We start from the raw sequence: 27,241 nt of genomic DNA, 5'->3' as shown, positions 1-27,241 counted from the left end.
GACAGACCAAAACAAAAAAAGAGGAAATTTTGGTATTTTAAGGACAAAAATGACAATAATTTATGTAAGTATCATAAAAATAACAAAATCAGGCAATAAAAAAAGCTCATAAAACTTGCATGAAAATAAAAAAGTGCGATTTTAGTTTTTGTGTAATAAATAGTAATTTAGAGCGATGTTGACGTTTTAATCTGTGGCGTGTTTGTTCCTTCAGTGTTGATTTGTTGATTCGAAATGGAATCAGCTGATTTGTTGGCTGCGGACGCTTCAAATACGGCTGGGAGCCATCTTGAATCCTTGTTTGACAAGACTCTCTCGTAGTCAGCTAAAAAAAGAAAATCAGTACACTGTACGAAAAAAACCGCAAACGGAACCGCTTTATTTCTGTTATGCAAGGTAACTGCGTTTGAATTCAACCTGGGACAAAGTAATGACATGTTTTCGACTGTTAGCGTTTTTCTGACGGCTTTCACCTTTAATGGTGAACGTTGATTCGCCTCCATTAGCCAGTTAGCTCGCAGTTACCCAGACTTGTCACTAATCGACAAGGGAATAATTCGGACTTTTAATAATATTGTTCGAGACGATTTGACGATAAAACACAGAGCAGAAGATGTAAATTGTGTGTTGGCTTTTTTTTTAGCATATTTGAATACGGAATCCTGTGCTGGCGCAAACCTCTAGCTTCATGAGCTAGCTTGACGCTGACTAGCCGCATTTGACGTTGGTTTAACAAGCTGGATAAAACTGGGAAAGAAGTTATCTTGTTATTTTGTATACACGTATGTATATGTGAAACAAGAATTATGTTTAAGGTGCCAAATATGTTTCACTGTGACGCTTTTCCTTGCTGTTAGCATTTAGCAACGGTCACCGCAGGGTCGGCTAACTTTTGACTTTAGGCCAACTCCTAGCTAGCGCTTCTTACGATTAAAAATGCAATTTTTAAGGCGAGATATTGTGAATCACTTATTTAACTAACCTTTGTTTTTTTATTTAACAATGTCTCCTTCTGTGTTTGTTACATTTCAGGGTTGGACAGACTTGAAAGGACACAGAGGCCCGGTTAAGCTAACGGGATGGCTAACTGAGCCAACGTTTAAAAGCTAACTAAGCCTTCCTGGCGTGTTGATTTCCAGATTAAGTTGGCCAATAAACCCTATGCCAAGCCCTTATTTAATTTTCATGCTCAGAAGTCTTAGTAAATTCGAAAGGACGAGTTCATTTCTTGACACTTGATGCCCCATTAGTTTTGATGAGTAATTTGATTTATTGAAAAGGCAAGGGCAATCTTTAGTTTGAATAGTCCCAGAGAAGTGGACTCTGTTTGTTTAGAGACTTAATTGCTGTTGGGGTAAAATAAAAACAAGTGGACATGAGCACCACCAGGACAGAGAACCCAGTGATTTTGGGCTTGTCCAACCAGAACGGACAGCTGAGGAGCTCTGTGAAACCTGCAGGGGCACCAGGTGGAGGTGGAGGAGGTCCTCAACCTCCGCAGTTAAACCAGATGATAAAAGGCGCAATCAACGGCAATTCCCAGCCAGCCCCTCCAACAAACGCTGTTATCAAGTAAGTCCTGCCACTGAAGAAATGAATATTCATCAAAGAGGCCGCAATAAATAATCAAAATAATGGATTCTACCATTTTCCCCCACTTGATTCATTCCAAAATATTAGATTCTACCATTTTTTAATTTGATTTGTTCTAAAGCATTGATTCTACCAATGTCTTTAGTTGATTCATTCTATAATATTGAATTCTACCTATTTTTCCACTTGACTCATTCCAAAATATTGAACTCTAATGTTTTACACTTGATTTGTTCCATAGTATTAGATTTTATCAGTTTTTCCAATTGATTGATTCCAAGTTATTGATGCTACCAATTTCTCCACTTGCTTTATTCCAAAATATGGGACGCTACCAATTATTTCAACTTGATTCATTCAGATCAGTGAGACAAATGCTAAAAAATTAAATGAGATTTCAGGATATAATCATCTCAACTTTGCATTTTTAGGTGGATAATATCAGGATAAATACTGAAAGCAGATGCTTTGGTAGTCAACTCATCTGTGTGAGAATCCTACAGAGAATCTGTTGGATTCAGTCCTGAGAATCATAATCTTCATGAGTGCATCTTTAATGTACACTCGCTTCATATTTATGACTTCTTTGAATTTTGGTCTCTTTTTCTACTGTGAATGTTTTTCTTTACCCACTCAGGCCTGGAGATGACTGGAAGAAGAATTTGAAATTGCCCCCAAAGGACATGAGGATCAAAACTTCGGTAAGCAGAAATACAAATTTAATGGCAAAATACACATCTACATGTCCTGTAATCCTGCTCATGAGCTATTTTGTGAATGCAGGATGTGACTGCAACTAAAGGCAACGAGTTTGAGGATTATTGCCTAAAGAGGGAGCTACTTATGGGAATCTTTGAGATGGGCTGGGAAAAGCCATCTCCAATTCAGGTACAGTCTCAAACTGGTTCTCAAAGTTAGATCTGTTGCAATAAATCAGTTACTAATCATCTCTGATTTGTTTCTTTATTTCTACTAAAAACTGAATGGCAAAGTCTTCAGTTCGGTGTTTGTCCCTACTAGATATTTTTGAAAGATATAACTCTTTTTTTCTGTTTTATTTATTTTTGATATTTAAAATGTCTTTCAGTTCCAGTGTTAAACCTTTATTGATCTTTGAGCTATAGCATAATTTAATACCACTATATTACCTAAACAATATTATAATTTATTGCAATAACTACTTAAGCTTTATTTTTCTTGTAAAGTGCAAGTCTGCAGTAATTAATCACTTTCTTTGATACAAACAAAACACATCAAATATTTGTAGTAAAATGTTCATCAGAAGTGACTGTTTTCCTTGAATAAACTCTTAAATTATCTCTAATCGTGACATATATAATCTGTTGCTGCTGCTGTGTTAATCTGGGTGGATATTTGTGGGTTTAGGTTGAACCAGTCTGGACTGGGCTTGGTAGAAAGTGAAGATGTTTTTATCTCAGGCTGTTGTTGCCTTTCTGTTTTCTCTCAGCTGGAAATATTTTAACCGTTAAACTCGGATCAGAAAGCAATGAAATTTTGAAAGTGAGCCAATTTTAACTTTCATGTCTGGTTTAAAGAGTGAAGGATAATAATAATTTAAACATATGATGACAGGAAAAGACTAAAGATGCTGCCATACTCAGTTTGTGGAAAGAAATTAATTTGATTTTTGCTTGAAATTGATATGACGCTTTAATACTCGAAGATGTTTTGTACGTAAACAGGAGACATGTTTTTTTTTTGTGCAGGAGGAAAGCATTCCCATCGCACTGTCAGGAAGGGATATTTTGGCCCGAGCCAAGAACGGCACAGGAAAGAGCGGAGCCTACCTCATTCCCCTGCTGGAACGCATCGACCTGAAGAAAGACTGTTTACAGGGTCAGTCTGGTTTCTGCTCATTTAGCTGCTGCTGCTGCAGATTCGCGTAACGAGAACGATTAGGAAAATGAAACTGCATCTGGGACGAGCGACTTTAAAACACGAGAGTTCAGACACAAATTGGCTTCACTTCTACTGGAGACCTTTCTTGTGAATTAACATTTTATGCTGTTTCTTTGTTGCACAACAAAAAATAAAAAAAATATTTTTGAAATTTGGGGAATGTAAAGGTGATGTTGTTGGTAGTTACATTTTAGAGAAGGTTGGAAAAATCCTCAATTATTTCTGTATGTCAAGAGTTGAATCTGGAGTTTTGTCTCGGGATTATGCCAAGAACTGATTACTGAAGAACAAAAAGGCTTTGTAAAAATGAATGAGGAATTCCCCGATTACTCCAAAAATAGCTGCATGGTAATCTCCAGAAGCTTTAATTAAAGCAAAATAAGACTCGTATAAACTCTCTTCTGTGAGCAAAGAGGATTGTTTTGCAGATTTATCGAAAAATTATTTTTTGTGATGAATGTCCAATCTGTTTTTTTTTCCTTTTATTTCTAGGCTTTGAATTTCAGTTGATTTTTAGTTGCATTTACCTTATTATTCTCACCGTTCTCTCCTGACCAATCATTGCTCACACTCCAAAAACACCAAACCTTGCAAAATATTTTTGTCTTGTTTCTTGTGCAAATATGCCAGTTTTGTCTTATTCCAAGTGTATTAACTTAAAGTAACTTTTCAGAAATGGGAGCTTGTTTTAAGTAAATATTTTCCTTAATATTGATTAAAAAGTACAAGTTCCACTGGCAGATTATTTCACTTATAACAATGGAGAAATGTGTCACTATAGAGAAATAATCTGACTGAAATTATTTTTTAAAATCTACAGTCAATAATTGTTGATTTAAAAGAAGCTCTTATATGTTGCTGAAAAAGTTACCTATAAATAAAGTTTCTTAAACTTCACTGATTTATTTGCACTCAAAACAAGACAAACGTACTTAGTAAGATTTTATGTTTTTGTCTCCGTAAAACATTTTAAAGCCAAAATAATTGCAAAGTGGACAAGTAATTATTATGGTTAACGTTATGAAACTTGTGGATTTTATATTCCAAATCCTTTAGGGGCCACAACAGGAAAATTTTAAAAGATTTTTGGTGTAAATAATCCAAACAAGCTGTGAACTTTTGTTTTTGACTCTGCAGTTCTAATAGAGACATGACAGTAAATTAATCTCAGCTTGTGTTTTGATATGATCTTTATTTGCAGCTTTGGTCATCGTGCCCACCAGAGAACTGGCACTGCAGGTCAGCCAAATATGCATCCAGGTCAGTAAACACATGGGCGGCGTGAAGGTCATGGCGACCACAGGAGGGACGAACCTCCGCGACGACATCATGAGGCTCGACGAAACGGGTGAGCGTCCAGTTCCTACCCGGACGGGATTTTATAAACCTGCACCTAAAGAAGCTCAAAAAACAGCTTTAATGTATTTAATCAGTGCAATCTAATGTAAAATAAATAATAAAAACTGACTTTAAAATAAACTACAACAAACCTTTGAAATAAATCAGAAAGTGCAATTAGGAAATCTAATTGCAATGTAAAATGTAATGTTTCTCAGAATACAAAAGTGTAGAATTAGACTCAATAGATCTGCACAGTCACAAATATGTTTATTTTTTTCCCCAATATTGGAATTAATTCAGACATGAATGTCGTAATTTTTAAATTTATTTTTGTCTTCCAGTACATGTGGTTATTGCTACACCCGGGAGGATATTAGACCTAATCAAAAAAGGAGTGGCCAAAGTCAATCAGGTTCAGATGGTTGTTCTGGATGAAGTGAGTCATTTTTGGTGTTAAATGTCTGAGGGTGTTTTTTTTTTTTTGTATAATTCCGTGTATTGAGCTGAAAACAAAAACGTTTTCTCTGCGTTAAGGCCGACAAGCTCCTGTCTCAGGACTTTGTGGTCATGATGGAGGAGATGCTGGGCTTCCTGCCCAAACAGAGGCAGATTTTACTTTACTCCGCCACTTTCCCGCTCAGTGTGCAGAAGTTTATGGTACCAAAAAATAAATCACATCTATTCACTTTGTTTTTTTCTATTGTCTAAAGCTTCTAGAATCATCTAAATGTGTTTCTTATCCCGGTTACAGAATGCACATTTGCAAAAACCTTATGAGATCAACCTAATGGAGGAGCTAACGCTGAAAGGAGTGACTCAGTATTATGCTTATGTAACAGAAAGGCAAAAGGTCCATTGCCTCAACACCTTGTTCTCCAGGGTAAGTTTGGTCCTACTCACTTCATTTTGGGCCAAATCAAGGTCATAAATGTTCTTGTAGGGCCGGTGGTGCCAGAATGTATTAATAAAACCCAATAAACTGTTAAAATATCAATAAATGTTTGTTTCAGTGTTCAATAAGTGTTAACTACAGGTAAATAATATTGAACATTTTTTCAGTCCCTCCAGGTTCCATGATTGTTTTGAGGATTTTTTGTGGCCACATTTGGTTCAACAACCTAAAATTGGCTCCAAATGCAGATCAGCATTTAAAATCAGTGTTGGTGAAATTTTCACTGATGCCAGGCTGTTCAAAAATGATGCAATTAAAATGTGAAAATGTAACATGCAACACAAAGTATTCATCCAGGGTTTGGCTTTTAATTTAATTTATTTGTAACAAGGACCAAAGACAAACATTTGGTTTTAATAAAATACAGACCTGGATTCAGCCAGGTCTTTGTTTAACAAGAGTTAGCTGTTCTTGTGGCTAAAAGACACAAAAATGTTCAAAATTTAGCATATGGTTTGACTTTTTTTATTTCAAATCTACAAATATCTTTGGGTATTTCATTAAAATATTGTGTGCTCAGGTTTATTTATAAAAAATAGAAAATTCAAGAAGAAAGTAAATTTGTCATTATAATTAGAAAAAAGTACAAAAATTGCAACTTGTAATTTTTGGCCTCCATGCCAAGAGGTTTGGACAGTTTGGCCACATAAAGAGCTACGGCGGGCCGGATTTGGCCCCCCGGCCTCAACTTTGTACTATAAACATTGTTTTATGGCGTTCTGCATTTTCCACATGCTGATTTCCTTTGTTTCTCTTTGGCCTTCAGCTGCAGATCAACCAGTCGATAATCTTCTGTAACTCCTCTCAGAGAGTGGAGCTTCTTGCCAAGAAGATTTCCCAGCTTGGTTATTCATGTTTCTACATTCACGCCAAGATGAGACAGGTCAGCTGAAAACGACTTTTACTGTCCTCTTATCACTTATTACTGTTGCTCAACCTGAGCTCCTGCTCCAAAGAAAACAATGATTTCATGTTGTCGGATAACAGCTGTGATAGCAGGGTCTTAAAGGGACAGGCCACATTTTTTAAATGTCACATAAAGATGACAATAATAAACACCAAATATGACGGTATTTTTTTGTTTTTAGTACACTTGAAATAAGACAAAACTAACCTGTAAGTAACTTTTTATTAGCATAAATGAGCTTGTGACAAATGCCCTGGCAGCTAACTAGCATAGCTTTAGCTTAGCAACAGACATTTAGCTTCTAAGACAGCAGCTAACTTAACATCTACTGAAATGTTCGATTTCATGCGTTTTCATTGATTAAATGTAAGTTGGGGACAATACTGGCTTGTAGCGCTCCATGGTACACAAAACTGCTGGGCTGAAGAAAAATAATCTGAAATGTCCCTTTAAGGGAGGCCTTTAGTATTGGCCCACATGGTGATACTTCCTAGCAGCTTACTGCTAGCAAATAATCTTACATTTAGTGACTTTTCAGACAAAAGAATCAGAATCAGGCTTTAAAATAGGTGATGGACCAAAAGACTGATCGGTTCATATGATTACAGCTGTTGAATAGACACTGTAAAACAAAGTCTGGTTGCTTCAACTGATTTAACTTTCTGAGTCTGAAGTTCAAATGATTCTTCTTTTCTTTCTCAGGAACATCGCAACCGTGTTTTCCATGACTTTAGAAATGGGCTGTGCCGAAACCTGGTCTGCACTGGTGAGTGATGCAGCGGCTCGGCGCTGCAATGTGTAAACGTCTCGTCTGATTGGTGGTTTTTACATTTTGAAGCTGCTTCAGTCTCATTTAGAACCTGGGATCACATTTCATTTATTTGTAACTGTTTGATTAGCTGCTGCAGTATTTATTTATTCTAACTACATTTATTCTGCCTGGTTAAGACTCGAATGTGTGCAGCGTTTGTCTGAACGTTTTGGTAATTACCCAGCATGCACCTTGTCATGTCCTGTGCAAGGTGTTTGAGATGATAGCTGCTGCTTCAGATTATTTCTTCTTTCCACTCGTTTGTGGTGTCATGAGTAAATTTAAGTTAAGAAATGAAAATGTCACCATCCAAAAATTAAATGAAATCTTTTTATTTTGGACAAGAAAAATATCTGATGAAAATTAAAATGATTTAAAAATATGAATATATATCAAGAATCAAACGTATCATGTTTGAAAACAAACATGAAGGAGACAAAGTTTATAAAATTATCCAGATATATTCCAACTTATACATTTTTACACATCTAATTTTTACTAATCACAATTTCTACTCTTTTCCAAATTATGAATCAATTTAAAATGTGCAGCACGTTTCAGCAATGAGGCAGTTTAAAGGTCTTTACTTGATAAAAACACAAAGATATAAAAGCCATTGTGCAGTAAGAAACATTACATTTTGATAACTGCCATCATCGTCGATGTTTCATTTATTATGGTTCAAAAACAACTTTAAAGATTTGGGTTTTCAGTCTGGATTTAAAGGAACTCAGTGTTTCGGCTGTTTGGCAGTTTTCTGGAAGTTTGTTCCAGATTTGTGGCACATAGAAACTGAGTGCTCAAATTCTCCATTGTATCTGTTTGACTAATTAGTTTTTATTTTAGTCCACATTATGTTGCCATCTACAGTCGCTCCTGTTAGATATTTGTACATCCAGCTGAATTCACAGAGCAAAAGCAAATTATTATTTCCCTGTTTATGATGCATGTTATAAATCTGATCATGTTTAATCTGCTTCCCTTTATATGTTGCTCTTCAGTAAACAATTTTCCATAGTTTGTTTTTATAATTGTTTTTTGTTTTAGACCTCTTCACAAGAGGAATTGACATTCAAGCTGTGAATGTTGTGATCAACTTTGATTTTCCTAAACTGGGAGAGACGTACCTTCATCGCATTGGGAGATCTGGTAAGAACAGGAGAGTTTATTCCTGGAGTAAATGTTGTTTCAGTAACTTTAAGATTTTAAATCTCTACAGTGCGTTTAAAATCCTGAAATGCTTGAAATTCGAGTAGCATTTTTTTTGATAACGTGCAGCTCAACACTCATTTAAAAGCCTGACTTTGGAAAACATTTACAGTTAAGATGTTTTCACACACAGAATAAAATGACATTCACATTTGTTCCTCACAGTCTGAAGTAGAATCACAGACCAGCCAAGTGTATCAACTTGATTTAAAATAAAATTTAGCTTTATCTTAGTAGTTCCTGCTGTATGAAATGGTAATTTATCACCATTTCAGAGATAAGTGATAAATTACACGGTCGTGAAATGGAACGTCATCTTCAGTTAGTTTGTGTTATATCCAAAGTGTTGTGGGAAAACTTGCCTTGAAAATGCTTGAGCGTACGATCCGTGTGCTTGATTCCCAGGACGCTTCGGCCATCTTGGTTTGGCCATCAACCTCATCACGTACGACGACCGCTTCAACCTGAAGGCGATCGAGGAGCAGCTGGGGACGGAGATCAAGCCCATCCCCGGCATCATCGACAAGAGCCTGTATGTGGCCGAGTACCACAGCGAGAGCGGCGAAGAGGTCAAGCAGTGAGCCTGCAGGTACAGCAAGCGTGTGCCAAACTGAAGGCTCTGGGGCCAAATACGGCCCGCCAGAGCTTTTTATGTGACCCTCTAAACTAGAGCTGCACCGATTCGATATCGGTTTCAATCCTTGAGATCGGGTATCGGTGGCAGTAGCTGCGTTTTTATTACAAATATGTGCAAAACTTTGTCAATATTCTGCGAATGTTGGGCAATTTTACTAATTTTGCAGTTGCGTTGTTTCCATTCAATAAACACAATTTAAATCGCACATGAATAGTTTGTTCACATCACAAGTCATTAAAAACATGCAGTGGCGTGATGCTTCAGCTACTTCCTGTCGTCTTCTTTGTGGTTTTCCAACATCCAGTTGTGCAGTTTAGAGAAATAAACAAATTTCAAATATTTAAGAATATTCTAAAATGTTATTAAAAAATAAATCTTTCCTAAATTGATGTTTTGTTGAAATTGCTCAATTATATCATCAATGCAACAAAGCTAGTATGTCTGATCCACAAGGACAGATCTATTCAGTATAGTTCTATGCTTTGTGCTTCCAGTGATGTCATCCTTTATAATTTACATTTCCTAATAGCATTTTCTAAGCCATTTGAGAGAAAATTTGTTGAATTTTATTTTTTCCATGTTGGACTGAAGACTCAACTTGTTATTGCCAGTTTCTAATTTATTTTACTTTGACTGTTCTGCACAGGTGAATCAGTCAGACGATAAATTGAGCGATTTTCTTAATTCTGGGTGATGGGCTGATAATTGTCCGTGAAGCCGATCTTAACATCTGAAAATCATGTCTGCACATTGCGTCAATAGTCACCCCACTGCTGACACCCAGCAACTTTCTTACCATATTTATCAAAATTTCAGATGGGGGTAAAAAGAAACGGCATTGACCAAAATCTGAATTGGCAGGTCAGGCTTTTTTTTTTAAGGTCTGTGTGCAAGAAAACTGCACCTCTCATTGCTTTATCACAGCGTGTGTTGTTGATGCACTGTTGATAGAAATGATTACACATTTGATTTGATGTTTAGAAAAGAAACTAGGGGTGAACTGATCACAGTTTCAGATGCTTAAAAATCCTGACCTGTGGATTCAAGCAATGCCAGTTATCTGAAATGCTGCTAAATACAGTAAGAAAGTTGCTGAATTGGCAACGGTGAGGTGACTATTAACTGGAAACGTGTAGAAATGACTTAGTGGGTCTCAGTTAAACCTCTCGGTTTCTGAGTTTTAGACTTTTGCTGAGGTAGACGAGATCTGAATCACGTGCACGCATCGACCGATCACCTGAAATCGGCGCTGATAAATCAGTGCCTCCATAAAGAAACGTTTAAGTGAATTCAGCTCATTTTCTGTATCGGTCCAATATTAGCCGATACTAAACTTCAGATATCGGCATCAGAAGAGGGGGAAAAAAAGTGGATCGGTGAATTCCTGGTTAGAATGTGAACAGTGTGAATATTTTTGAAAGTTTCTACATTTTAGAAAAAGTTTCTAATTTCCTGTCTGACTTGATTGTAATCTGTCTTCCACAGATCGGCGTCCGCTCTCCTCCAAACCCTTCTCCACCCCCTGCTTGTCTTGGATTCTTTTTTCTAAACCTTTTTTCGTGTACAGTTTCTTTTTCGGATGCCGCCACCTGGAACGCGTTTGGAGACGGGACACTTTCTGGAAGAACTCACTGGCCTCACTGAGAGGCTTCGCGCTGCTTCCGCCACGTAATGAAGACGCGAGCGGCAGGAGGAAAGAACGGGACCAAAACGGAAACGACATCGGCGCAAACGTAAAAAATAAAAAAACAACCGGAACGACTCGGACCCACATCCACCTCCGACCCCGAAAGGACGCCCTCCATTCTGCACATCTTCACCTTCACAACTCTTCACCAATTTGTAACAAGTGCCTTAATGAGCAGTTTCAACACGTTCCGAAGTAATAACCCCGCCATCTTTAATCGCTCCATATTCATGCTCACCTGATTGAGAATTGGTTCCGGTCGGCGTCCGAGCAGATGAGGAGGGTTCATAACCGGTTTGGTCTGGCGGATAAATGAGGGCAAACTTGGATTTTCAAAGAGCACAGACTGGATTTATTATTTTTTTTCTTCTTCGCCAAGAGACGACCAACCAGACTGCTCGGTTGCTTGTGATGAAGCTCGTTCTCCCAAGAGACCCTGACCCCTTTCCTTTCCGCTCGTCTTCAGCATCAGAACACTAAAAGTCAAGAGAGGGAAAAAAAAGCAGCAGCAGCGTAAAAAAATGGAAAAAAACAAGACACCGCGATTTGTGAGGATTCCTGTTCCAGTGGCGTTCCTTCGTCTTTCTTTTCTTTTTCGTCGTACCTTATTTTGCGAGACACGAAGCCGACATGCGGGGCTCAGCTTTCACTTCCTGTACATACTTTCATTTTAAGATTGTTTTAAAAAAGAAATTGTAATAGTAACTGGCTGGCGAACTGGAAAGCTGCCCATTAGCACTGGAGATCTTTTTCCCTCTACTGCCAGTTTGTTTGTCCTGCAACTTCGGCCCAGGAGTTTATTTATAATTTTAGAGAAGGAAAAATTTGCAAAAACATTATTTGACTGTGTTCATGAAATGTTTTTGAGGTAATCAGTAATTTTTTTTTTTATTACTCTAAAAATTTGACGGTGCAATTCTTTCAACATGCACTTAGTGTTTAAATGTCACCCTTATTCTCTCCTGCTACCAGTGTTAACAAGCACAGAGTCAACAAGATGGCTTCCCTGAACTTCTGTATTTAGATTGATGACTTTAATCTTATTTTTCTTTTTGTGTCACCAGCGCAGGTTTGTTAAACCGCCTCCAAAAACTGATTTGTCAAAGCGATCGCTGGTGTTTTGAAGAGGAATAATCTGTGGCGTAGTCATGCTTCTTGCTGCAGTGCAGCTTAATTGGCCGTTTTTGTTTTCTGAAGGGAAGCTGTTACGTTGATTTATGCCATGTTTAAGCTTGGCTACATAAATTCCTGTTGGGCAGAAGCTGTTTTGTCCATCCCCCTTCTTTTTTTTTTTAATGCTCGCCAAATGCATCAAAATGAACCATCTGATTTAAAATGTAGCAGGAATTTAATCAAAACAACCTCAGCAGGTTGGAAGGTGGAACACAGAGGAAGGTGGTTTCTTCCATCTGCTCAAACTTGGACTGCTTTATTTACATCTTTGGTGACATAAATATTATAATGGTGCAGAACTGCTGAATAATTGGCCTAAAAAGAAAAAAATTAAAGAGTAGTTGTACTGCTGAGCCTGTGGCGTCCGCGCTCAGCCCGTCGTTGCTTTATATTGTGGGATTTTGGTCTCAGTTTGACAAAAACATTTTTTTGTTGTTTTTGCAACAAATTTCCCCATTTGATTCTGGTGAGATGCTTCCAACTGATCCAGCCAATGAGAATTATTCCTCCAATTAAAGCTCCATTCTCATTGGTCGGAGCCCTGATCCCTGTTCTCTCGGTTTTGTAGTCCCAGAAATCGTCGCAAATGTGGCTTCAATTTGGCCAACTCTGAGGAGAGGGACTTGTTTCTCTTTTGGGGGTGTGGGGGTAAATAAAAAACTAAAAATCAAAAGCGACCTAATCATTACCGAGCGAACAGGGATGCTGTTCAGACACCCGGCAGCTGTCTGTTTCCTGGCCTCCTGCCGTTAGTAACGGCTGCCGACTCGAAGCTAAAATGCTTCGGTTGGAATTAGCCGCGCTGGCGCAGGCCGCCATTTTGAACCCTAAAGACCGAGACAAGAGCATCTTACCCTGGATTCGCTGGCTAAAGTTAATAAATTTTGAATCCAAATTGTCTCCGTCTTTAAGGTCTTTTTATAAAAATAGTATTGGGTGGGTAATTTGGCGCATTTGCTGCCCTGATGCACTTTTTTGTAGCCTCAACGGTCACAGTGCCGGACAGAGAACGTCACAACCGGAAGTGCATCGGTTCACTGTGGGAGGGATAAGGGGGCACCTAAAGACGAATCCAAAGTTTTGGTAACGGGTATAAAAATATTTAAGAGTTGCCCCTTCAATTTGTTTTCTAATGGCGTGTTCAAATGGAGTCCACCTTAACTTAAAGTCTCCAAATTTAAGTAAATTTATTGAAGCCTGTGTTTATTTTTTTCTTTCTTTTTAAATTTGATGTAATTGGCGATTTTCAGTGAGGAAAATTTTACATGTTCAAGAAGTCATGGATATTGAATATTGGATTGGAAGTTTTTTTTGTTTTGTTTTGGATAAATAAACTCACTGAAATTTAAAAGTCTGGAGTGTGTAGTTTGTTGAGCGGACGCTAGAGGGCAGTGCGGCGCACTTTGGGGCAGGTATATAAACAGACCTGCAGCTCGATCTGCCACTTGGACTCATCGCTCAAAATGGAGAATCGTGTTGTCTTCTGCTTTTCATTCATAACTCTGTTTATTTGTGTGAAATGTTCATTGCCTCCTCCATGCGACAGGTAAGATAATTACTTTAAAAAATATACAGTTTAACTTTTGCTTTTTGCTTAAAAGTAATATTTAAACTTAGAAAAAAAAGATGAAGCATTTGTTCAACTATTTAGTTCTATTGGCTTTGAGGGTTAAAGTTCATGTTGTATTGCTTTTAGTTCTGTTTTTTAATTTACTTAAAATTTTACCAGTGACTTTGAAAGCCTTTGATCTTGATGACACAAGTGAAGGTTTAATAACTATCTGTTAATGATTTGCAGCTCTTAATTTCACATCAAAGTCCATTCTGATAACTGGAAAAAAAATATTTAACAAGCAGAGGAGTTGTTTCAATGTGGAAATGTAGTAAAACCTGTACTTTTAGGTAAAAATGCTTTAAATATGGAGCATAAGGAATATATGCAAGTCAATGATTGTGGGGTTAAAAATGTTTGGGTTTTTTTTAGTAATTTTGATTAAGTTTGCATAACTAAAACCATTTCAGTCACTTGCAAACCTTAAAATGTCAGAATTATATATATATATATATATATATATATATATATATATATATATATATATATATATAACTCCTTTTACATAAATTACTGCAAAGAGTCAATTAGAAATTTGGACTCTTGGTGGTTTTTCATATGTGCATGTTCATATGGTAGTTGCCCAGGGCGGCATCTCCCAATGGGTGGTGCAAAACTATACTAGATAAAAAAAATAAATATGTTGAAAGTGCTGCCTTTCAAGTTAGAAAAATCGACTGGAACGTCCTTGGAAGCCAGATTTCCCACTGGGAAACTGGGAGCAACACCAGTTATGATTTCAGGCTGACTTTGTGTTTCAATATGGCCGCTCCTCACATCAGCAGCAGAAGGATGTGGTGGAAGCACGATTATTTTACAAGACAAACATGTAAAAGTGCACATAAGATTTCATAGTGTGGCTTATTCTTCCCCTACATCAGGTGTCTGAAACCTTAATCATTTATTTTTCTCACTTCACCAAAATAAAGTCAAATTACAGCCAAAAATGTTTGCAAAAAGAAAATGAACATATTTTCTTCTATGAGCTGTTGATGTAATTTTGTATATAAAGAACATAGTTTCCAACAAAGACAAGAAAAACTAAAATTATACATAAGATGGATACTTTGTCATTTTTTGTAGAAATTTAATCCAATTATTCTCTGACAGAAAATGGAAAAACTACAAAAATGTGTTTATTTTTCTACAAAAAATAATTTCATTTTATTTTTATGTGACATTTACTTTTCCTGAGAAACTAAATCTTAGGCATGTATTTGTTCTGAGGCAAAGTTAAATAAAACAAATTTGTTGCATCCATTTTCCAATGAATCTCATAATATTCCAGTGAAATACGCAACATTTTCTTGTTTCTAACTTGACAAAATATCGATTTTTGAGAAAATGTGCTTGAAATAGAAAGTTTTAGTAATTTTATTTAAATTTATTGCATCAACCTTTTGTCCCAGTTTGCTTATGTACAATTCCATTGGGGTTTATTCTGTTCCAGTTGGAGTTCTTAATGGTTTCACCTCCTTGTTTCAGTGAAATCTTCTGCTCAGGCCCCATCCTGCATCACATGCAGGAAGCAAAGCTGTTCAACGACGACAAACACTTTGTGGACATGAAGCTGAAGTCGCCTCCTGGTGAGTCTGTGCCTCCATAAAACCGTTTTTGATTACAGATCCATGATTCCTGCTTTTCTCGTCATTTATTTTTAAAAATCTTCCACAGGTGAAGTTTTGGCGTCTTTTCAAACGCTGTTAAACCAGTGGCCGAACTCCAGCATCCCAACTGAGAAGCTCCAGGAGTTCCTGGAGGCAAACTTTGACAAACCGGGGACGGAGTTTGAGACGTGGACGCCGACCGACTGGCGGGAAAAGTGAGTTTCACTCAGGTCTACGGAACAAAATCAGGGCCAAAAAAAAACAAAACGTTCCAGTAAAATACTTTAATCTCAGAATTCAGATCCTGCATCAACTATGTCAACGTCCGAATAAGTAGCCAAACATTTCTAGGTGCCTCCCAATTATGTTGTTTGTACATAAGAATAATCAGGTTATTTTTCTTTCTTTTTTTTTCATTTGTATACATGCATTTTAACCTGTTCCAACTTTACCTGCTAGATTTGACTGATAGTGCATAAACAATTTAAACAGTTCTGGTTCTGAGACAAAAATGTCAGAATTCTGTGATTATAGTCAAAATTAGGAGAAAAAAATTGGAATTCTGCGACTAAAAGCAGAATTTTGAGGTTTAAACTCACAATTTTTAATCCTGCGAAACAAAATTTGCATTCTAACAAAAAAAAAAGCCAGAATTTAGTGGAAAAAAAATGAATTGTGAGGAAAATTATATAATTTTGTGAAAAAATGTCAGTTTTTTTTTCCCCCCAGTGGCTCTAATTGTCTTCCGTACAGATCAGTGTATTTTGTCGTGATGTCTGGTTAACAGGAGGCGTCTTTCTGTGGCAGGCCGCGGTTCCTGAGTGGAATCGCAGACGAGCCGCTGAGGCTGTGGGCGGAGCAGATCCACGGCCTGTGGAAATCTCTGGGCAGAAAGGTGACGATTTTCCTGCTTCTTCACCCACATGGGTTTCAGTTTCACCTTAGTAAACGTGCATTAGCAAGATCAGCATGTTTTCACACGCAGCTCCCTGCAAAAGTATTTAACTGTTCCACATTTCATCCCACTTCAGCCAGAATACAAACTTATTTAATTGGGATTAATCGTTTTAATCCCGATAAAGAAATGAGGGATTATGCAAGACAACAAATCTCTCCTTCAGATCAAAATCAGTGTCAAAGATCACCCGGAGCTCTACTCTCAGATTTTCACCCCACATCCGGTTGTGGTTCCGGGCGGCCGCTTCCGGGAGCTCTACTACTGGTGAGCCAGCAGTTTGACCAATCGGTGCCGTCAGTTTGCCCGCTCTGACCTCACCGGCCAATCGGGACGCTCCCCTCTCACCCGACAGGGACTCCTATTGGGTCATCAACGGGCTCCTTCTGTCGGAGATGACGGACACGGCTCACGGCATGATTCAGAACTTCCTCTTCCTGGTCGAAAGGTATGAAAGAACATCTGAGTTTAGGCCGCTGGCTTGAGTTTTGTTGTTTTTCGTCATTTTTTGACGAAAATCCCTCCATAATCTGTTTTTACCCATCATTATTTTTACCTAATAATGAAACTTAATCCCATTTTCAGTTTTGTTTTATTTCCTCTTTATTCCACAAGCCAAACAGAAAATGCGCGTCTCGCCGTTATCAAGCTGAAATCGGGTAAAATCTCACTAATCGACCTGATTAGAACCTGGCAGATTTGTATTAATTGGTTTAATTATCTCTGTGTGTAAAGATGAGACTGTCGGTGCGTAATATGACGTCAGATCGTTTCCTCATCTTTTATTAAAACACAATAATAAAAGATTAATTACAACAACCAATCAAGACTCTCCTCTCACACTGAGAAAATAATAATAATAATAAATATTCCAAATATTTTGACCATACTTAGTATTCTTTTGACTTTATTCTCGTATTATCGCAAATTTATTCTCGTATTGTTTTGCATTGACTTTTGTATATTTTCATATAGTTTTTTCAGTTTGGCTTTACTTTCTTGTGCTGTAATATTTTATAAAAGTTGACGCAAACATCTGACGCACGTGCGTCACTTGACAGATTTCACACAACTTTATTAACTGTACATAAAAATGTACTCTGAGTACATTTTCTAGTATTATTTCGACTTTATTCTCGTCATTTTATTCGTGTATTTTTTTTTAGAACAGCCCTAATACTCTAAAAAAAACATGTCAAAGACGGAAGATATTCGGTTCCGTCGACCCAGAGACATTTTTAAGATTTAACGATACATTTCTTGTGGTTCTCCCTCAGATACGGGTTCGTTCCCAACGGCGGGCGGGTTTACTACGAGCGGCGCAGCCAGCCGCCCTTCCTGCCGCTGATGGCGGAGAGCTACCACGGAGCAACCGGCAACCAGCAGTTCCTCCGGTGACTTTCCCAAGGACGCCATTATTACAAAAACAAAATGGCGGCGGCACTTTTCAGGCTGCCCTGCGCTTACACGTCGCCTCCCGTTCATTTTTAGAGCAGCTCTACCGGCTCTGGAGACGGAGTACCGGTTCTGGATGCAGAACCGATCAGTGACGGTGACCGGGTCAGAACACGTTCTGAACCGGTTCAACGTGGAGGCGGACCTGCCCAGGTAACGACCTGATTTCAAACAGATCACAGTGATTTATCAGCACCAGAACGAGGAGTGAATGTCTGCCACAAATGTTTAGATGAATCTCAAAAAGTTTCAGAAAGAATAAAGGCAATTTTGAAAAGTGGAATATTTGCGTCATTTTTTTTATTTTGAGAGTAAAGTGAGAAAAATACCAGTAAAAGAATAGATTTCTACATTTGAAAAGTCCAAAATTGGTTGAAAAAATAGAAATTGTATGAATCGCAGACATTTTCTAGAAAAAAGAACATTTTTGAGTTGGAAGTCATAAAATTTTTATATGTTTTAAAAAAACTGAAAGTTTGAGTTTAAATTTAGGGTTAAAATGAGGACATTTCTGAGTTTGAACAATTTAAATTCCCTCCCCCCCCCCAAAAAAAAAAAAACAATATTAAGGATAATCTCAGAAATTTTCTAAAAAATTAAGGAAATATCTGAGTTTGTGGGAAAATACTTAGATAATTTACTGAAAAGAAAATATAGAAAATTTCCGACTTACATTTAAAAAGTGGAAAGTTTTCAGAATGTTCCTTTCTGAGAAACAAGAAAATTTCTTTTTATTAATCTCAGAAATGTTCCTGAAAAATCTGGAAATTTCTGAGAAACTTTCCACAGCTTGACTTAGAAAAGTTAAAAACTCTGATCTTCCAGATCCTAAGCAGAAAAGTTTGTGTAAAAAAACAAAATGATGTGCATTTTTACCCACATTAATTTGTTTTGCTTCCAGGCCTGAATCGTACACAGATGATCTGGAATTAGCCGAAGGACTCTCCGATGGTAATAAATTATTTAAATTATTATTCCTCTTCCTTAGAAGAGACATTTTTGCTTTTTAGACTAAAATTGCAGAGCAGATGTAAACTTCTCATTCCTTCACTCTAACAGTTTATTAAAATTGTAGATGGAGTAAATGGGGAATAAAAGGGAGAAAATTTGTCAAAAAAAACTGAAATATTTGGATTAATTTCATAAATCTTCTAGAAAAGAAAACAAAGTCTAAAATTTAAAAAACTTTGGAAAATTCATAATTTTAAATAGTCAAAAATTGTCCAGAAAAACTAATAATTTCCAAAGAATTTCACTAGAAATTCTCTGAGTTTTGTTCTTAGGAAGTTTGGCTTTTTTGTAAAATAATTCTGAGATTTATGTCAAAATTTCTGAGTTTTTTCTTGTAGGTATTCTGATATTTCTTTGTGTTTTCTAGACATGTTCTGAGATTAATCACATTTTTTATGTTTTTTCTACCAAATTGTCACCTTTTCTATTCTCTTGTTTTTTCTTTAAATTTTGAAACTTTCTGAGTTTTTCTTTTTACTTCCTCTTCCTGTTTTGTCTTTCTCTCTAAAGGTTGTAGTTTCCCTGCAGCAGCGGAGTGATGCATGCGAGGTAAACGGCCCTGAGTGTGAGTGTTTCCCCGCCTCTCTCTCTCTCTGCAGAGGTCAGGCGGTGGCTGTTCGTGGATCTGAAGGCCGGCGCCGAGTCCGGTTGGGACTTCACGTCCCGCTGGTTCATCAACGCCAGCGGCCAGAACAGCGGGACGCTGAGAGACACGCGGACCAGCCAGATCCTCCCCGTCGACCTCAACGCCCTGCTCTGCCGCAACGAGAGACTCCTGGCCTCTTTCCACCAGCTGCTGGGTGAGACCCTGACCTCTGACCTCCACTTAGCTTTTTTGTTGCATAAAGACTAACAGTTACATTTACTTGAGTAACTTTTTCCATTTAAAGTACTTTTAAGAATATTTTATGCTGCTCTTTTCAGTTTTACTTGAGAAAACTTCCTGGATTTTCTACTGTCAGCAACTTCACTGAATGAAGAATAAAAGTTGAAACATTTCGTCTTTTGAAACTCTGAACTTTCCCTTTTTTTCTAGAAATTTTCTGATATAAATCTCAGTATGTGGCAGGTGTTTTTTTCAAGCAAATTTTCAAACTTTCAAAATCAGAAATTTCTCATTTTTAATTTCTACTTTTCTTAGTAACCAAATTTATGGCTTTTGAAGCTTAGAAATGTCTTTTTTTCTAAAAAATAAATTATGAGATCAATTTTCAAGCAAATATCCTATTTTTCAAACATGGAAATTTTATAAATTTTTCTTGAAAATTTCTGAGATTATTCTCAAATTGTTTTGTTTTTTTTTCGACTTATTTTTTTTACTTTTCAAACTGTATATATACTTTATTTTTCTTTTTTCTTTTTTTTGTTTTAGTTGAATCTGAAAGTATATGGGTTTCCTCTATCTAATTTTCCATTTTTAAAACTTAAGATTCTCTTCATTTTCTGGAAAATTTCAGAAATTATTATAAAATTATTTGACTAATATCTTTGACTTTTCAAACTCAAAAACATTCGTATTTTTTATGCAGGAAATTTTTGTATTTTTTTTCCTAGCAAATTTTCCAAACTCAGAAATATTATGAAAATTTCTGGGTTTATTTTTCTAGCATATTTAGGAGAATATTTTTGGATCCTTTACCCACAAACATGTTTTAACCAGAAATTCACCAGACGCAAACCCGCAGTTTGTGTTGAAAGAAACTGAATTGGAAACATTTTCTTTCGCCTGATATTTTTTGCTACTTACATCGATGACATTACATCGATGTAAGATTACATTATTTTGCTTGTGCGTGACGATGCCGACCTTCGACAGGTAACGACGAGTCGGCTGCTCTGTACGAGCGAGCGGCGGCGCGCAGGACGCAGGCGATGGAGGCACTGCTGTGGGACGCAGAGAGGGGAGCGTGGTTCGACTACAACCTGCTGACCAACTCCAAACATTTTGACTTCTACCTGTCCAACCTGGCGCCCCTCTGGGCCCAGTGCTACTCCCAGCCAGACATGGGGGAGAAGGCGCTGCAGTACCTGAAGGTGGGCAGCTTCACTCTGCATCAGAGTCAAACATTCAGTACTTTGATTTGTTTCGCTGGATGGATGGAAACGAAGCAAAGCAGGATATTTACTACATTGCACTTTTATTAGGAAGTATTTCTACTTGAGTAAAATATCTGGATTTTCTACTCACTGAATGAAAAACAGACACAGACCTGCAGCTTTTGTTAAAGTTTCATTCAAAAGTTTTTTTATTGAAAGAAATGGATTTAGAGTTTTTACTTTTTGCCTGATTTTATTATTTTTTTTGTTACTTTTATTAGTTTCTTTTTGTCCATAAAATACCAAAATTTCCACTTAACTTTATTTTTTGGTCCATCTGATGATGCAATTTTTAAATATCAAATTACTGATAATTTGATTCGTTCTCGAGTAAATTTTTACTCTTCCTCAGTTTTACTTTCAATCGGCAAAATTCACACGACTTAAACAGATTCTTGCAGTTTTTTTGTGCTAATTCTTCAATAAGAAACTTAATTTCTTTGTAACTGTGGAAGAAAGCAAAACAAAATAAAAGATAATGTGTTTATGACAAGTCTTTCTCAAAAAGAGTCAAACGTTGACTTTAAATGACCTTCTAACTCCCACCTGAAGGGGGCAGTATTTCTCACTGCTGCCTTGGTCTTTTTTATTATTATTTTGTATTTAATTTAGACAAAATATGTGCAACAAATTAGAAGAATGGAATGAAAATAAGTAGCAAGAGAGAAAAAATTACAAAGTAGAAAAATATAATATTTTTGTCAGATTTTGTTAGAAATTCAGCAAAATCTAAATTTAAAGCTGTTATATTGCTACAGTACATTAAAAAAAATACAAAAATAGGCAAAAATTGCATTAAGCTTGGGTTTTAGCTAATCACATTTTGCTTGAATGGAGTGTTCAAACAGGAGAAACCACATAATATAGATTTAATTTAATATAATCCCAGAAAAGATGAGTTTTCTCAGAGTTGTGGCAAAATGGAAACAATTAACATAATTACATCTGTGCAGAATCTCAAAATCTTTTTGTTATGATCCAAATATCTTTCCACCAAATGTCACCAAAAACATTTTCCAAAGAAAAATGTATATTTATGTTTCCTTATTAGCAATTTACTGTCTTACTTAAGTGCAAATATTGCAAAGTTTCTCCACAAATCAGTCATTTTTATTGCAAAACAATCAAAATGGTGAAATCCTGGACTGGAGTGAAGAGATGTTCAGTGTTATTAAATGTTAAGACTATTTATTGATATTTTATCTGTTTGATGAAAGGTGCAACGGTTTCTTTCTGAGCAATTCCCGTCTGCGCCAGCAGATGGCACTGTCGCACCGCAAGGCTTTTTCAAGGCTTCTCGTTTTCTTCCTCTGGCGTCTGCGCAGGCCAGCGGCGCCCTGGACTTCCCCAACGGCGTGCCGACGTCACTGAGGGACTCTGGGCAGCAGTGGGACTATCCCAACGCCTGGCCGCCTCTGCAGCACATGCTCATCGAAGGTGGGAAACAAAAGAGAACATAAAGTTAAATAAAAACAACAACTTCCTGGAACCTCATGCAGCAAATTCACATTATTTGACTCATTTTTCTTGTGGATTTGTACTAAAAAAAAAATCTGGAAAAATGAATATTTAAGCTCATTTGTTGCTATTTTTAGTGGAAATACGGCCAAACCTCCCACTTTTAGCTCTCGATTCATCACACTTGGTTTCCATTTAAATGTGTTTATTACATTCACATCAGACACACAGCTGGAGGGATTGTTTCCTGTCATTTTTTTTTATCTGGCATCTTCCTCAGTGATGCTCTGATGGAGCCTGTGTAGCAGCTCTCTCTATTTTCTTCCTGCTTCGGGGGATTTTTTTCCTTTCAGTCCATGAAATACATGCTCACCTGCATTGAAATCAGGCAACAGATTGGATCAGAAAAATAAGAAAAATGCACCACTGGGCCATGAAAAACCAAATCTCGCCTGCTGTCTTGTATTCTGAGATTTTTTTGTGCTACATTGTTGTAAAAAAAAAAAACAAAGACAAAAATATGATGACAAAAATATTTGAGTGTTTTATGTTAAAAAAAGGAAAGATTTTGCTTTTCCAGGTTTGTCCAAACTGTCCTCAGAGGAGGGAAAGAAGCTGGCGTTTGATCTGGCGCAGCGCTGGATCAAAACGAACTGGCGGGCCTATGAGATACACGAAGCCATGTTTGAAAAGGTGAGCGTGTTTGTGCTGCTTCGGAGCTCAGATGGCGCTCAGATGGCGCGTGGTGTAATATTCGTCTCCGCCCCAACAGTACGACGTGAACGGAGACGGAAAACCAGGCGGAGGTGGAGAATACGACGTTCAGGTGACTCCCTCGTTATGTTTCCAGTTTGTATTTTACGCCAATTTCACTTGAGTTTTATGAATTGATCCAGTAAAGGTGAAAGGGAAGGAAAACACCAAAATAGGGAAAATGGCTGACGGCACAGATGTTTAGAAAAAACTCAGAAAGGAAGGGAAGCCATAAAACGTCATTGCTGAAGAAGCTGGTTGTAAAATCAAAACACTTCAACAGAAAATTGAGTGGAAGGAAGAAGTGCGGTGGGAATGGTAGGGAAGAATTGCAGCTTTTGGGTGACCCAAAAATGTTATTATTACTATAAATTTCCTGGCTCCAGTGCTTAGTACCACATACCAACTGTGAAGCACGGTGGTGGAGGTGTGATGGTTTCTACTTGTTTTGCAGCGTAAAGGGGTTAAACTGATCATGAACGTTTCTGAGTTTCAAAGTTTTCAAAAGACAAACAGGAGCGTAATCATCTGACAGATGAAGATTTGTACAAACTGGGTCATTAATAAGGAAAAATAAGTCCAGAACAAAATGGCCGCCGGGCTGAAATGACTGGAAACGTCAATAAATTAAGAAACACTGTAGAGAAGGTCTTACTTTGAAGAGTTATTATTTATTTTCCAAGCACTTTTGATTATTTTATAGCACAATCTGAAGGTATCTGTTACCTTAAGTAGAAAATTTTTCATGACAACCATGGTGGCCATTTTGAAAAACTTACATATTATCAGTAAAAGTCAAGACTATGAGCCCAATTATGAATGATTTGACACCAGAAGTATTAATTTATGATAAATATTAGCAAATTTAATGCAAAAATACATTTTCCATAACAATCCTGGTGGCCATCTTGGAAAGTTTAAAAATTATACTATGATTGCTAATTTGGTGCCCAATTATGAAAAATTTGACACCAAATGATTCGTCTATGATGGCAAATTTAGTGCAAAAATCAATTTTCCATAACAACCATCTTAAAAAATATAATAAATTATCAGTAGATATATTGCAGAAGTATTACTTTGTCATAAATATTGGATGATTTTGTGCTAAAATACATTTTCCATGTCAGAAATAATGGCCATCTTGAAAAATCTAAATTGATCAGTAAATATAATATCTATGGGCTCTGTTATGTATAAAAATATATTCTCCATGACAACCTTAGCAGCCATTTTGAATTTTTCACTGGCTAATCGTTTTTCTTTCTTTTTCAAAAAGCAAACCGCTGGAACATCTGTGCCGATCCAGGTCTTTATAATATTTTGAAATATTCAATAATAACTATTCTTTTCCCTGTAGCTAGTTAATGACAAAAAGTCTCGTTTGACTGAGCAGCACGTCTCTGGCTGTCTGTCTGTCTGATGCTCCTTATAAAACTAGAAGCAACACTAACGTTGCTGCTGCTGCTGCGTCTCATCCCTCCTCTCCTCCTGCTGCAGCTGGGCTTTGGTTGGACCAACGGCGTGGCCCTGCAGCTCCTGGATCAGTATGGGGCGACTCTCACCTCAGGAGGCGGCCGTGTGCGCCCTGACCTCCTGCTGCCTCTGGTCGCCTCCGTCGCTCTCGTGCTCCGGTGAATCGAGGCGTCAGAGGAACCCGGCTGAGGCTCGGATTTTATTTCTGCCTTCGTGTTTCGACTCGCACTTCCTCGTCCTGAAGAGACTAACGAGGATGTTTTTACCGCCGAAGTAGCTGCAGCAACCTAATACAATTACTGTTAATTGGTTTCATTCCTCTGAGGTGAATAATGTTTGGGTTCCTGAGAAGATTTAACATTTTGTGCCACTGAAGCTCAGACATGAAACTGAGATGAAAAATATTTATCCAACTGATCCTGTTCTTGTATTTATTTTATGCAAGAGGATAAAAGCCACTGAAGAAAAAAAGTTAGATTTGTTTTGTTTTTCCTCAGAATTGACATTTTCTCAGCATTTAGATTTTGGCCTCCCAATATTTTGACTCTAATCTAAAAGTTAAGAGTTTTTACCACATAATTCTGACTTTAATATCAGAATTCAGTTTTTTTTCTCAGAATTCTGATTTTAATCTCAGAATTCTGATTTATATTTCAGAATCTTTACTTTTTTCTCAAAATTCAAATTTAATCTCAGAATTTTGATTTTTTTCCCCCTCAGAAATCTCACATTTTTTTAGAATTCAGAGTTTTATCTTCAAACGTCCGACTTAAATCTTAGAATTTTGACTTTTTTTCTCAGATTTCTGAATCTGTGTCCATCTATGTTAAAACCAATATATTCTTAGGTGCATGTAAGTTATGTTGTTAGCATCAGCTTAATATGCTAACAAGTTACAATCCCATAACTGTCTCCTTCTTGTTATGAGATTAGTAAACTGGCTCTTCATCTAAAAGACTTGATTTGTCTGCATGAACAATCTAAGGATTCTTATTCTGAGAAAAAGTCATATTTTTTTTCTTTTGATTCTCTGATATTATTGTCATTGTCGTGATTTAAAAAATAAATAAAATATAAAAAGATACTTCAAGTGTTTTGCATTCTGTTCCATCAGTACCAGCATATCAGAATGAAACGCTGCATAACTGGCATTAAAAAATGTGAATATTGTGTTTTTAAAGGTCGACCAGTGAAGCCTTTTTCATTAACTGCGCTGGAAGGAGTGTGTGGGAATTAATTTCCCTCCAACCTTTTCTCCCAGCGGTGCATCACAAAGTGCATATGGAAATGACCTTTTGACCTCTTTGAAAATACACATCTGAAGTGCAGATGATGGAAAACATGATAAACATACATTAATCCAATGGATATATGGTTTTTATTTAAAGCTGTGCTGGTGTTTGAATCCAGTAGGAGCATTTTGGTTGATGCGTAGTTAGATTTTGGTGCCAGGTCTTTGTGTGATGGATGGCTGGCGGTCGAGGGAGGGGGCCCTGGCGGTCCGATCCTCGGCTGCAGAAGCTGCCTCTCTCTGGAGGGAAGGAGCCGGAGGAGCGGGAGGCTGAGAGGTTCCGGCTAGAAGCAGTCGGTCTCACCTCGACGCATGGCTCTGGTTCTGGAACCGGTCTCCTTGAGAGGGGCTGGACGTACTTCCACTCTGGAGTTGCCCGCGGTGAGAGGCGCCGGGCAGGATGGCCGTGCTTGTTGCCCTCCATCTCGGCGCCTGTATGTTGGGATTTACCCCGGTGAACGAGAGGACAGCCTCCCTCCGCCTACGGGTGTTCGGCCCGTTTGTGCTTACGGGCCGAACACCAGTTCAGATTCCCCACCCTTTTTGGGTCCTTAGAGGGGGTACTGGAAAGTGCCCCTCCTGGGGACTCCCTCCTTCTGCTGTGGTACTTCAACGCTCATATGGGCAACGACCGTGAGACCTGGGGGGGTTGGGAGGAGCAACCCCCAATCTGAACTCGAGTGGTGTTCTGTTGTTGGACTTATGCGCTCGTCACAAATTGTCCATAAGGAACACCATGCTCAGGCATGACCCGACCCCGGATAAAGCAAAAGAAAATAAATGGATGGAAAAACAACTAATTGTGTCTGACTGCTTCTGTTTCGCAGCTTTAGTTGGATCATTGTGAATGACTTCTCAGCAAGATATGAGTTAAATTTTTGGTGAAAGAAATGCTGTGGAACTAGTACTTTTTCTGTCAATATTAAGGAATTATTTACTTTAAACAAGCTCCTGTATTTTGATGAAAAGTTACTTGTAAGTTAGTTTTGTCTTATTTTAAGTGTATTAAGATATTTGCACTAGAAATCAGACTTTTTCCCAGTATTTGGTAGCGTTGCCTTTGAACATTTCAAGTTTCCTTCAATACAGAAAAGAGATGTTTGGTCTGAGAGCATTTTTATTTTCACTATGTCTTTCTTATAATTAACTTTTTCAACAAAGTTATTTGTTGTGCATTTGACAATGAGCAGATGAAAAAGCTTTTCTTTTTGCATGTGCAGCATTTGTTGAAGGTGTGAAAAAATTGAAGGCGCTTCAAACATCAGCACTTCAAAAGAAACAAAAACAAGCCATTAT

General features: G+C 37.5%; 2 protein-coding genes across 2 annotated transcripts; both read left to right on the top strand.

Annotated features, from left to right (window-relative positions):
• Positions 1 to 275: 275 nt before the first annotated feature.
• ddx6 (DEAD (Asp-Glu-Ala-Asp) box helicase 6) lies at positions 276 to 13,581 on the top strand. The gene is made up of 14 exons (XM_055028295.1): positions 276 to 396; positions 1,033 to 1,572; positions 2,231 to 2,294; positions 2,377 to 2,481; positions 3,321 to 3,450; positions 4,715 to 4,861; positions 5,196 to 5,290; positions 5,389 to 5,511; positions 5,606 to 5,734; positions 6,573 to 6,689; positions 7,416 to 7,479; positions 8,572 to 8,673; positions 9,139 to 9,322; positions 10,856 to 13,581. Exons 2-13 carry the CDS (start codon positions 1,376 to 1,378, stop codon positions 9,312 to 9,314), a joined length of 1,449 nt encoding a protein of 482 aa, XP_054884270.1. The 5' UTR covers positions 276 to 396; positions 1,033 to 1,375; the 3' UTR covers positions 9,315 to 9,322; positions 10,856 to 13,581.
• A 16-nt stretch (positions 13,582 to 13,597) lies between these two features.
• On the top strand, positions 13,598 to 25,738 carry treh (trehalase (brush-border membrane glycoprotein)). The gene is made up of 15 exons (XM_055028293.1): positions 13,598 to 13,776; positions 15,328 to 15,428; positions 15,517 to 15,664; positions 16,257 to 16,344; positions 16,571 to 16,671; positions 16,760 to 16,852; positions 17,682 to 17,798; positions 17,896 to 18,012; positions 18,761 to 18,810; positions 19,470 to 19,670; positions 20,687 to 20,904; positions 22,293 to 22,404; positions 23,006 to 23,118; positions 23,198 to 23,251; positions 24,679 to 25,738. The coding sequence occupies exons 1-15, from the start codon at positions 13,694 to 13,696 to the stop codon at positions 24,814 to 24,816; spliced, it is 1,734 nt and encodes a 577-aa protein (XP_054884268.1). The 5' UTR covers positions 13,598 to 13,693; the 3' UTR covers positions 24,817 to 25,738.
• Positions 25,739 to 27,241: the final 1,503 nt, after the last annotated feature.

Source organism: Poeciliopsis prolifica, unplaced genomic scaffold (assembly GCF_027474105.1).
Source record: "Poeciliopsis prolifica strain line A6 unplaced genomic scaffold, Auburn_PproV2 SCAFFOLD004, whole genome shotgun sequence".
Taxonomy (NCBI): Eukaryota; Metazoa; Chordata; class Actinopteri; order Cyprinodontiformes; family Poeciliidae; genus Poeciliopsis; species Poeciliopsis prolifica.
The sequence above is the reverse complement of the archived record's forward strand: the minus strand, read 5'-3'. Positions and strand labels throughout refer to the sequence as shown.